We start from the raw sequence: 13,252 nt of genomic DNA on the forward strand, positions 1-13,252 counted from the left end.
AACTAGCTGACCAAGCAAAAAGAAGAAAAAGAAGAGCAGACACAGCTTGAGCCTGCATTCTCTCCTCAACTGTCCACACCACCCTTTTTCCTGGGACACAGATTAAATAAAACTTCACTCACACCAAACAAATTACAACACACAAAACACTGAACATGTTAACTCAAATATGTCCCACACTAGCATTACAAAAAAAAAAGGCTTTACTTTACATCAAATGTTGGCAATCCTAATCCCAGGAGGGTGAAACATCTGCAGGTTTTCCCAGTCTATTTCTAGCACCTGCCCCTGAAAGGCTTGGAGAAGCCGTTAAAACAGGTCGTATTAAGGCAATGAGAGCCGAGTTGGAATGAAAACCCGGAGAAACACTGGACTTTAAGGAACAGGACTGCCCATCCCTGTTGTATGGATGAACAAATATTATATGCCCTGTCTGGAAAGCCAGCGTGTCTGCAGGTTTGCCAAGTCTGTTTACAGTAGTATTACCTAAAGAACCTGAGAGCTTGTCTCAAAACTTGAACCTGTTATCCAATAACCAGCTAATTTAGGTCATTAAGAGCCAAATTATTCAGTTCAAACACCAGAGATCTAGACAATGAACTGAATAATTAGGAGCTTAAACATTCACTTCATTGCTTAGATGGTGAAACAGGACAATCAAACCAAGGAAAAACCTATCATTTGACTTAATATAAAAAAGCATCACAAAAAATATCAAAACTGATGAACAACTGTGAAAATGGCATTGATGGAATGAAGACTGACCCTCTGGGCCGAGAGCTGTACAACTGATGTGAAATAACATCTTTAGCCACAATCTCTAAAACACCCGCACACTCCCATAATCAGAGTCAGTACTGTATAACACAGGATCAATGTTCCAGGGATTTGACACCACACTAATAATACAAAATAAAAGTGTGAAGCAAAGTATGAGCTTCAAAAGAGGACACTGTTTCAAAGAATTAAGCACAGTTCACTTTTATTTACATAAAAAAACAAATTGAAATCCCAGAACCCAGACTCAAAACAAAAAGGTTTTACAAGCACATTCACAACACAAGCTAAAAAGTCACTTTGGAATTAATACATGGACATATGAAACTCACACCTGAAGAAGGCTCCACAGCCGAAACGTTCCGTTTTCTTTCTTCTCTTTTCAGCATGGAATAAACCTATTACTGGCTCGTATGAAACTCATGTTCAGCAAACAGTACACTTTAATCTGGATGGAATATTTTCTTAACAGTGGGGAATGGTCTGTGCCCTGATATATAAAAAGGACAGTAATACTGTATTCCATTTCAACCATTCATTATCCAGCTTAATCTAGATGCTTTATCTCATAGAGCAAGCTTCCCAATTCCAACAGATGAAGGTTGAGGAGATGAGATATATTGGCCAAGTTGAACACTGATTCCATTTACCAGTTCTCCCTAGTGAAATGTCATGTAAGGAAACATAGAAAACCCGTTGTACCCTAAACCCTTGGGGGTGGAGCTGGAAATCACTGCTACAGAGCAGACATTTACTCCTGGTCCTGAAGATCTGCAGTCCTCCAGCTTTTATTGGCAACTTACAAGCCCTCAATGAGTACAATCAAATAGATGCCAATTAAGTGAACAATTGATTCAATAAAGTCAAATAAAGTCATTAACTGGTCAGGTTGCTGTGAACACAAGAGGACACGGCAGCTCTCTGAACAAGTATATCACTGCTAGAGGGTAAATAGACATATTGGACTATTTTGAGGGAAGACAAGTGCATCACATCGCATTTCAGCACTTTAATTCACCACCAAGCAGGTCAGTTCAGTAAGAGTGCCTGCCTCGGTAATGTGCCAGGGTTAATTAATTACTCAATTCATTGTCTAGATAGCGAAACAAGGCAATCAAGCAGGAAAACCAATCATTTGATTTAATATAAACACATCACAGTAAACATCAAAACTGACAAAAAATTGTATAAAGGACATTGAAGGCAGCATTTTTAAAAAATTAAATAATTTCTGAATTACTTTCCACCTTAAGACAACCAATATATAAACCAACAAAACAGAATGATGCTACATAATTAACAGACAACAACATGTTCCAATGTTTTTGTAGTGTGGTAAAATGAGTCTTATTAACTGGAGTCCTTGCATATAAGGATATATGGTGTGAATCTTTATTTAGATTATTAATTTAGATCATTTTGTGAGTCATTTTCCAGTGCTGGCAACAGATCTAGCAATGATTTCTGTGTTTTGGTTATTATGGAGACATAAAACAAAGTGAAATGGTCTGAAAGAGTGATGTCATCCATTTCCTGACAGTCTCCAAGGTTTTTGCACTAATCCCAGTTGGGTCTTAGGAATTAGCTGAACCAAATGATTTGGACTGCATGAGTGTGGGTTTCCAGGCCTTTTCATTTTTTGGTTAGGCATGGGACATTGAAACAAATGAGGTATATAAATGTGTCATGCGTTTATGTACTTTCATAGTGGATACATATAACGTACAGTACACAAGATTTAATATTTCCCAAGACATAAGTGTTTGGGCATCTCGGGCTCACTTAATGTCGCTTTTAAGACTGTCCCTATGGTCAGGCTGTGGTTTGTTGTGTGAGGAAGAGTCAGATTCTTGTTGACCCCAAAGTGGAGAACTGGCCACTATACACAAAAGAGGTCAGAGGTCAACAATAGTGAAAAACATGATTGATGAAGGAATGTTGAGATGGAATGTCTAAATGAGGAGTTTCATTGTACCACCACTATGATTACAATCTCTGCTTGTCTGATAAAGCTGGAGGTGGAAGCAACCAAATTAGCTATCTCACAATCACAACAGCTTGCACCCACACACAGTGCTGTGCATTAGCAAAGGGAATTACCCAGTATTGCACAACTTCTAATCCATCATCTCTTACTCACTGAATTACAATAGCCACATACATAGACCAGACCCTGGAACTTGCTCAAATCTGGAAGATCTGGTCAAAGAGCAGAACACTTCTAAGCATCTTAACTGGGGGAATACTCTTTAAGATCACTCAGCAATGTTTTCAAAGGAAACCAATATAAGATGCTATGGATTGCAATCTCCCAATTTTACAATGGACAAGCACATTCGGTTTAGAGAAAGAGATAAGAGGTATGAATAGGACCATGAGCATTGCACAGAAACTCAGCATCAACCTAAGAAAACAAGTGAAGGTATTATTCTTATAAGCTGTTTTCATCCAGAAAAATAGGCAGTTTCAGTTCTGAAGGTTGCTGCAGGAAAGCAGACTCCTGACAAGCATAAAAATTATACTGGTGCCTTTTTGTTTATTTACTTTATCTTGCCCTCATTTTTACAAAAATGCAGTGCAAGACAAAACAGCACAATTTGACAGATATTCATGGTCTCTTTGGTTTCAAGGCATGTGATGGACTGTGTAATCCTATAAGAACGCACGTTTTGTTTTTATGTAAAATATAGGAGACCAATTAACAAGTCAGAATTCATGCAGCAACAGTCCTCAACACTGAAAGACCGCCTAGAAAGCTTCAGCCTTCTAAACACACTGAGTCTTGAACCCGACACTGATAAGCTCAGTCCCTGACAGCTACAGTTCACTCCCTTCAGAACACGGGTCTCTCTTCACTGTAAGCTACCCTGTATTATCCAGAAAATATCAAAACCTAAATACCACTTAAAGAGTCCTGTAGTCACTAAAAAATCCATTTATACAAAATACCAAAACATTTACTGCATAGATATAAAAAAGTATTTTCTTGTGAGCTGTAGTAAAAGAGATTGGATAGCGAGGTATCTTAAGTATATGTCACTATTCCCCAGACCTTAAGACAAACCATTAATATTTATCACGTTATTAGTTCAATAAAGGGGAAAATTATACAAAATAAAAAGCTCAGCTGGAAATACAAGCTAAAGACAAAGACGATATGTACAACATTTATGCACGCGCTTTGTAAAGACCACAATGAAAGCAGGTTTGTCAGGTTTGTCTGGTGATAATAAACAAACATTAACATGCTAGAAGATACTGCATACACCGTTGACTACTTTTCAGCTACAGGATGTGTATAAAGCATGGGAACACTTTGTCTTTGCTAAACTTTTTTCACTATGCAGAAAGTAAGATATGCGATTCAAGGTCTTACATTACATTAGCCATCATGTTGGGCACAAAAAAATACATTTATACCTATTCCACTCCTGTGCTCTCCTGATGTTCATAACTAATTATAGACACGGCACCACTCATGGTATTGTAGTCATGGTGTACAATAGTTAAGTCTGTTACATTTACCTAAAACCTACAATTTAAGCAGCAGAATAAATGGTCCAATAAGATTTCTAAATGATATAATAAGATGTCACTTTTAACAGTCTAAAAATCAAGTCTGTTTGCTCACAATATCAAAGCTACAAGGAAGTTGGAGGAACTGCAGGCAGAGTTTGTGGTCAAGGCTCCCTGCTTTTATGATTACCAGCATCATCTGAGAGACATTTTAGAGGACATTGTCCACATTCTCTGTTAAAATGCAAAGAGTAAAGATATTTTCTTACTGTATTTTTACAGTACAGAAGAAGATGAAATGCCTCCAGTTTTTTATGTTGTCACTTTTGCCGGCATTACCAGAATAATCAAAAACACTTGTAGAGTAATCCATGACTGTCATTCATGCATATTTACTCAGGTCTATAGAAGACAAAATACTCAACAGCCAATACAGGTTGATAAAGGATCTAGGAATAAATCACCAAGATCACCAGATTACTGTTCCAGCTGTTGCACACAGTGTCTGGAATTTCAAATCTATCACCTTGGATGCGTGCATTTGGAGAACACAGCCACCTTACACAACTAGAATCCAGCGAGGTATAAGGAGAATGTGGTGTGAAGGAAATGGAGGGGTCTTGGGATGGTTTTAAAATGCATCTCTTAGGACAGTTCAGATCCCTATAAAGGCAGAATGAAGCTCGAGCTTGTCTGCTTCTTCTCCTGCACAGCTGATACAGTGTCTCTGTTCCGCAGGGGCCTGTGGCTTTCAATGTCTGACAGTGCAGGATAATGTTGTCTGTAGCACATGTAGGAGAACGTCAAGCCTATCAAAGACCCAACCAGCACATCTGGGGAAAAAAGGGTTTTAATTCATTATAGGGTTATGAATGCTCCTTACAGAGTCTTAAGTTGTATGAAGAGCTGCAGACTCAAACAGGGGAGATACTGTAAACGAACCACCTTCATGCAGCAATAATTAAAATGAAAGTACACTCCTTTTTATCCAAGTTTATGTAGTTTTATACCTGGGCTATCCCACCCGGGTCCTGGAGATCCTCTATCCAGCAACTTTTGGTGGCCACCATCACATTGTTCCAAACTGGCAATCTCATTGTGACCAGTTATGAAGATTAAGCAAGTACTTAAGAGATCATTTACGACCACAATCGACTCTCTTCAACCTTCAAGGACCAGAGCTGTTTTCACTGAACTGATTGCTTGTCATCAATAACTAAACAGGTGTTTCCATTCTTTAGAAAATGGTGACATATAACACATGGGTTTCCAGGACTAGGGTTGGAAACCCCTGTAAACTGATTGCAGTGCTCTCTGAGAGCATCCTTGTTTGAAGGTGGCATCTACTGTTTTGCTGACTGGAGCAGCTGGGGTAAAGTACTGTACCTTGCTTGATCCAATGGCAACTGCTGTGAACACATGATGGATCCAGAGACACAATTGATACTCCAGGCTACCCAGACCTGTTCTGCTCTACAGGACTACTGCTAAATTTCACAGTAAGATGAAGTACCATTCCTATTTGTTTTGCTTTTTTGCTACAAATAAAGCTTTGAAAGCAAGAGAATATTGTATTATAATACCTTTTGAAGATATGCTAAAAGGTATGCCGGAAACCTAATACTTTGTATATATTGAATTCAAGCAGAACAAAAATAAATTGTGATTGGTTTGTGAGATAGATCAGAACTATCAATTCATTTTCACCTTGAACACTACGATTCCTTCATACTGCAACAAATTGAGTGCTGCAGACCTTCTGCTACTTACGTAAGGTACATTTAAGCTTGAAATGATCACTTTTGAGTGCTAGAAGTCAGATTGGCACAGAGTTACCTAGAAGAGCATGTTAAATGAGACTGCTTTTAATTGATGAGAACATTAATACGTGTAATATGCAAATTTGTAACAATTAATTAAAAGCCCTCATCTCTGTTTTCAGCTGATGGCAAACTGCATAACAATATACATGTCCTTCAAGGACAAAAGTCCTAAACTAATGTCAAATCACTTCACCCTGCTGGTGATAAACTGGCAATGCTAGATTTTGAAAAGATCATGGACAATATTGCTAAGGAACAAGTAAAAGTGTATTCCATGCAGAAAAGAAAACAAATGAGACACAAAGTTTCAGCTGTGGAGCCTTCTTCAGGTGTCAGGTGTCAGCCGTTGTGTCCCATTTCTTTTCTTTACTGCAAGGAATAAACGTTTTCTTCCTCCTTTGCAGCCTGCGCATGCTGAAGCAGCTACCTACTCGAACGTCTAAGAGAGAATATTTACTAGTAATGATAAGACTAACAATGATGCTTGCAGTCTGTCAAGTGTACTTGCAGACACGGTTGGGACCAGCCTGCTGCAAATGAAGAAGCTCACCTTGCCAGTGGTGCTTATAGTCACAGGTTCTGGAGAGGGCGATCATGACTGCAAATAACAGGGGCATCAGGAAGGCACACAGCCTCCAGGCTTTCCCCTGGCCTGCTGGGCTGAAACAGTGCAGCTTTCCTGCCAGATAGAAGGCAGTGAAACCCAGGCCAGAAAAGGCAACTAGAAAGCAAGAGAAAGCATGGGTAAGAGGACTTGACAGTAACACAGTGAGATGAACAATTCAGACACAGGTTATACTGAATGTCCTGTCCTATGCATTTAAAACATTAAACTTAACACTCAAAATGCACTGTGCTGAACATGTCCACCACACCTGCCATGGACAAAGGTATATTTTATTTACAGGTTAGAAGAGGGTGCCAGAGTTTGGTTGGCAAAGGAACAAGCAAAGGTTAAGTCCACACTGAAAAGTACAATGGAAGAGAAAAACGTACACAACATTTAGACTGTGGAATCTTCCTCTGGTGAGTAAAGAAGGGTGGGAAAGCGCAGAAACATATACAGTACATGCACCTCTGGCCAATTCAGGCTCAGTCAGAGGACATCATGCTTGCCCATTTAAAGCACTTCCTGTAGAAAGCTTCCTGCTATTAAGGCAGAAGAAACAAGAAGAGAACTGGGCAGTCACTGACAGGGAATATTTTACACTTTTACACTACAGAATTCTACACTTTGTTTTTTACTTTTGAGCATGGAATTGGAGCGGTGGGCAAAAAGACAAACTGGTTTAATATTTACTTGGTCTGGGATTGCAGAGATGACACAATGAGATTAACAAACACAATCAAAACATGTAAAAAGACAACCGTTTTCAAGGTCCATGAAAGTCTGCATGATTTTGGCAGACTTCTACACGTCAGTAAAGAAATATTTTTTGACTTATTAAGTTAAATATTGAGTTATTGCTTTTTGATCTAGCATAATATCTGATATTGTGTCATCAATTCCTAATTATTTTTTAAAACGTTTTATTTATTGATGAAACGGTTTACAAGTTAAATATATATATATATTTCATGTTTTCTTTTAGTTTCAAATCGCACATTTTAGAGCTACATTGTCCCAGCAAAGATGGGGAGTTAAATACAGAAATATATTTACTTTGTCAAATCCATATTGTTAATTAAAGGAAAATAAAAAGTAGTCTAGACAGAAATATTACTTCACTTCAATCTGGTCTTAATGGGGACATGCATTTTATCCAGGTTTACCAGTATTTGTTAACCCTCCTGGCTAATTTAAAAGAGAATTGTATATTTTTGTATATTTTTGGATCTACATCTTATTTGCAATATCAATCCGCTGTTCAGATGTTGTAATTAAATTATTCCAATACTAATTATTCTTTTCTCAGAGTATGTCAAGACGCTGTGCTATGCCATTACATTTTTGCATACCTATTAGTAAATATAATCCTGCCGCCTGCTATTAAAAACACTACAGGTGTGTGCACTGCCATTGCTTGTCCAAGTTAACTCCTCTGCAAGGCCCTACGACGCACTGTCTGCAACACTACTCGCTGTGACGGGAGAGGGACTTTACAGGAAGAGTGGCCACTGGGGAAGCTTTTTCTGCCCTCCATCACAGTTTCAGCATCGCCACTGCAGCGCATCTCTGGGTTCATCTGTCCGTCTGGGAAGCAGCGGTAGAAAAAGTCCGGCCGCGGTCTGAAGAGCAAGCAAGAATAAAACAAAAAGGTTTCTCATCAAAAACATGAGAATAGACCTTCCAGAATGCTGGCATATATGCACACATGCGAGGGGGTTGATCTAACTCATCTGGGCTTTAATAATCACTCCTTCACAATGCCCAGTATCCTCCCCACTTCTATTTAATCACTCTCCTTTCCAACAATGAATATTACAGATATTAGTGTCTGCCCCCTTTGCTTTCCTACTATATACCAAACACTTATTATAACTGAACAAGTAATAGGTTTATTCCATGCTGAAAAGAGAAGAAAAGAGACACAACGTTTTGGCTGCGGAGACTTCTTCTTCTTCACACAAGCGAGTCACACACCAATCTCTTTTCTTCTCTTTTCAGCATGGAATAAACCTTTAGTTGATCCTTCACAGCCTACGCCTGCTACTTAAACTACTTATTATAATTGTGCAATTCTGTTGTCTCTTATTGTGTGCTTTTTTCTTACTGTTTTTCTGTCTCTTACTTGCTATATAAAATAAATTTTATTACTATTATATACAGTCGTCCATCATTATTATTGCCCTATTAACATACATGAAGGCAGACAAACAATCTAGACTAGAAAGTGTTCTCTTTCTTCTTTTTTTCAGCATGGAATAAACCTATTACTTGTTCCTTTGCAGCCTATGCATGCTGACGCAGCTACCCACCTGAACTACTACAATCTAGACTAGTGTCTTCTGCACAGGAAGCTGTCCTGTAGAATCTAGAGTTTGGGCACAGAGGGTAAACCTCAGCACAAGCACTCACCTTCCCACAATTAATTTCACTGTGTTGGTGCACACTCCGTTCAGCACTAGAGCCAGGGTCACAGCTATAGAGGAAGGAAAAGAGGAACAGCTGCAGTTACCTCCAACATCACACAAGATCAATGCTGCTTGAGTTTGTCAGACCTGGTAGCTGAGCCAGCTACCAGCTCCGCTCTGATTCCAAATGAGCAGGTCTTACCAAGCTCATAAACTTCACAGGGCAGAGATCAACCTGCAGGAATTATATCTGTACTCTCAAGAGGCAGTGCAGCCAGTGGCAAAGTATTAATGGCAAATAGGCTTAGGTCAAATCTCATTTCAGTACTCTTGTAGACTCAATGCATAGTGCTGAATCACTAAAAGCTACTGACGACGCATCATCTTAACACGGTATACAATCTATTTACACTTTCTCGACCTATCGTCAGGTACCATGGGGTGACCCTGGAGTTTATCCCCCAACTCCTTCACCTCTGGAAGCACAGATTCAGATTTCCAGAGACTCACACAGACATTGGTTCTGGGGTTCAGTGGTCACATCACCATGCTTCGGCAGTAAAACAAACTTCTGAATTGTGACTGATTCGCTATGGCAGGGCTTACCTCATGCACACAAGGCATTGTTTTTTAATAATTGCAACCCTTGGGAGTCTCTTCTCACGTACAGCTGTAATGTAGAAGTACACTAAGTGTGAGACGTAGAAGAACCGATACCTAAAGACGCTTCCCTGATGTCTCCCTTTTCGGTCTTCTTAGAACAGCTGAATAATAATATGACTATCAGTGGGGTGATACAGGCAATGGTCTGCAAGACAGAAGAAGGTATAAAAAGGGAAACTTGCATTAACACAAGGGGACAACCACTGAAAGGTAATCACACCCATAGGGTTTCGAATGCGCTACTTACAAACATGAGAAAGGTGGGAACATGGTCCATCTCCACATGATGGTACTTATACAGCCAGAGCTCTTCAGGCTGAATTTCCCTATTGAATGGAGGTAGTTGCTCTGTAATGCTGAAGACAAACAATGCAGACAGCAAGGCAATCAATGACTCGTGTAACTGAGGACACACTGTGAACTTCAGCTTGAGAATGTAAACCATAAATGAACTGTGGCCTTCAGTAATGCTATTTGCATAACCGAAGGCCAAAGTTCATTTCTGGTTTACAATTACATGCCTCTACAATCCAAATTTACATAACCCGTTCACTCCTAAACTATCAGAATCAAATCTTCTTGCTGTACCTGTGCACCAATTTGACTGTTGTGTATCTCCAACCCATTGTTTCTAATTAGTCTTAACAAACAAGCTCTCCTTGGCACACTATTCTTTCAGTTTCAACAAGCAGTATTTTTGCTTGAACAGGCTATGTATAATCACTATGGCAGGTAATCAATTGCCAACCAACATTCATGTAAGAATATTAGCTAAATTAACAAGAGAATTAAGAGGCCTCTATAGACATTGGCCAGTAACCTCTCTGGATTATTATTACTATTTGCAGTGGCTGATGCTTTATCCAATGTGCACCCATTTGCATACATTACAGACACTGCACCAAATTTGCATACAGCCGGTCCATTTAATGTAGCAATTTGGTTAAAATAACCCCCCCAGGAACTGAACACACAACCTTCCTGATACAAGTCCAGAACCTTTACCACTTCTCCACACTGCTGCTCACGGCCAGCCCATTAAAAGAAAGAGATCATTCAAAAGACAGGGCTTTATAATCTCAGTTAGTTGCTTTCAACACATGCACACAGAGATACACACCTTCCCCCTCCTAGACACTGTTCTAAATCCGCATAGGCATTGCGTTAGATATTTCTAACCCTACTCCCTCACATTTAAGACGCACGCATTAGGTTTGAATATGCAATATAAGATCAGTACTTACAGAAAAACTATAAGGAGAAGCAGTCGAATGCCAGCTTCAGAGATGAAGCCATGTGCAAATTGTTTCCTCATCTTTCAAGTGGGTTTTTGGGTCATCCAGAAAATCTATTTAAGCAAATCCATTTGTATCCTGTATACAGAGAAAAAGACAAAGACAAAATAACTACACTAAGTGTAACTAAATGCTCTCACAACCCATAAAATGTGTTAAAAAAAGCATACCCTAATACTAAGGTTTTAAAGACATCCGTGCACATTTTCACAATTCCAAAATCTGCACAAAAGACATTGTGAAACACAAGCAGAATCTTTCCCCAGCCCACTTTCACCAAGTCATACATTTGTTCTGTTTCAGTCTTTGAACTAGGTGTCTGCCTAGGATGAGTGTAAATCATTGTAAGTTTAGTGTCACTGCCAGCACTGATCACCAACAGCCTTCAGTATGGTCTTCAGCCGATTGTAGACCACTACAATAGCACATGCAGAAAGCAAGTCATTGAACTTCATTGAATACAGGCAAGGATACAGATTCAGAGTTTTTCCAGAGTCACACACACAATTCCAACTACGCTTGTCCTTATGGTGAGGATAAAGTGGATGCGTCCAACTCTAATAAAAGCACACACCATGTCGCAAATTGTCAGCCACCAACAAAATACACGGAAGTGCACCTCACATACTGTAACTATCACGTAGTTGACCAAGAACTAGTTACTACAGGGTGTACAGTAGTACTGTATACAACATGCATTTGGATACAAAAATAGACCATTTTAAACAAACGTTTTAGGATAGAGCATTTAACATTCTGGCGAAGAAAAATAATGTAACAACTACACAGATATCTCTAATGCGGAGTTTGTTAATGTTCATCCACTGGGGCCAGTCGATTCAGTTTCATCAAAATAATCTAAACACCTAATTGAGAAAGCCGAAGCGCACAGCACACCTGTGGTTTGGAAAGCAGGATGGACACAGTGCGCCCTATTTTAGCTTGCCATCCCTACAGTACTTCGCCTTCAGCGGCCGGGAGGGACATCTGCAATAACTGAGTTGTTGTTTCACGATTTCAACTACATGACGACTGCAGCGTTTCACTGCTAGATGTTATCAGTTAATCTTTTAAAACACGGCACGACTGCTACACCCTAGCACGATGTGGACAGACCGATAGAAGACCGTTTGTTACTCAGAACCAACACAAGACGAGAAGCATCCCTTTCTGTCTTGTCCTGGAGCAGCAGACATAATGCACCAACATTTCTCAAATAACGTAATTTCCGGGCTCCCGACCACAACCTCCTTGTCCTTAGCTTTGTACAAGTCGACTCTGATTAAACAGCGTTTTTATTAAAATTGTGCACATACCTTCTGTTTTGTTTTCGCCTCTATGATCGTTTCGGTCGGCCGTCGGAAGAAGCGCTGACCTATGACTCGCGCAAGACGTGGCATCTGCTCAGCGGCAAAGCTCTGAATGGGAAACGTCTGTCCGCAGTTCAACAAAACCCGAGGTATTCGGAATAGATCTTACAGGAAGACAAAAAAAGTGCATCATTTTGCACGGCGACATCTATAGGACACTGAAGAGATAACATTATCACTGTGTGATATTCATTCGGGTATATTAATTAAGCCAAGCAGTAAAAAAGACATTTATTAAAATTGTTTGCTACATGTTTTTTTTTTGCACAGGTCATATCTTTTATCACTTAACATGCTCCTCCTTACCAATGAGGTAATATTTCTTCTCATTTCCAGTTTCCAGCATTTCAAAGTTCTAAAAAGAATTTTCTTTACATATTTTACAGAATTTTGTGGAGAAATCCTGGCATTATCCAGAATTTATAACAGGCGCGATTCTCACACTTTCTTAGCCCACGTCTACCTAAATTACAAGATTTAAAATTTTAATATTCATAAGTTTTCTACCAAATTCTTCTTCCAATTCATGGTCACGGAGGAGCTGGAGCCTATCCCAACAAACGACAGGCGCAAGGCAGGGTACATCCTGTCCGTCCGTCACAGGGCAGACGGACATTAAGCCAACACGTACTGTACTGTACGTCTGTGAACTTCTCAGATCAAGATCAAGAGTAGTAAGTCTTTGAACTGGGGGAGATAACACACCTCAACACAGAGAGAACATACTCCACGCAGAAAGCATCAGGTCTTTGAGGCAGCAATGCTAATCATTATTCCAACCATAACTTACTGT

At 39.6% G+C, this 13,252-nt stretch overlaps 1 protein-coding gene across 1 annotated transcript; it reads right to left on the reverse strand.

Moving 5' to 3' along the window:
• Positions 1-4,771: 4,771 nt before the first annotated feature.
• plpp5 (phospholipid phosphatase 5) lies at positions 4,772-12,555 on the reverse strand. The gene is made up of 8 exons (XM_006625317.3): positions 12,406-12,555; positions 11,039-11,167; positions 10,042-10,150; positions 9,849-9,939; positions 9,136-9,199; positions 8,221-8,345; positions 6,667-6,837; positions 4,772-5,126 (listed from the first exon to the last, which is right to left on the reverse strand). Exons 2-8 carry the CDS (start codon positions 11,107-11,109, stop codon positions 4,957-4,959), a joined length of 801 nt encoding a protein of 266 aa, XP_006625380.2. The 5' UTR covers positions 11,110-11,167; positions 12,406-12,555; the 3' UTR covers positions 4,772-4,956.
• Between the last annotated feature and the right edge of the window lie 697 nt (positions 12,556-13,252).

The sequence above is a fragment of the Lepisosteus oculatus genome, chromosome 2 (genome assembly GCF_040954835.1).
Source record: "Lepisosteus oculatus isolate fLepOcu1 chromosome 2, fLepOcu1.hap2, whole genome shotgun sequence".
Classification (NCBI taxonomy): domain Eukaryota; kingdom Metazoa; phylum Chordata; class Actinopteri; order Semionotiformes; family Lepisosteidae; genus Lepisosteus; species Lepisosteus oculatus.

What these genes read in the sequence shown, in the direction of transcription:
- plpp5 (XM_006625317.3), bottom strand. Translation starts at nt 11,109, where the DNA reads ATGAGGAAACAATTTGCACATGGCTTCATCTCTGAAGCTGGCATTCGA. An exon ending in CTTCTCCTTATAGTTTTTCT is followed by an intron (nt 10,151 to 11,038) that starts GTAAGTACTGAT and finishes GTTTGTCTTCAG; the next exon opens with CATTACAGAGCAACTACCTC. An exon ending in CTATAAGCACCACTGGCAAG is followed by an intron (nt 5,127 to 6,666) that starts GTGAGCTTCTTC and finishes TTTTTTCCCCAG; the next exon opens with ATGTGCTGGTTGGGTCTTTG.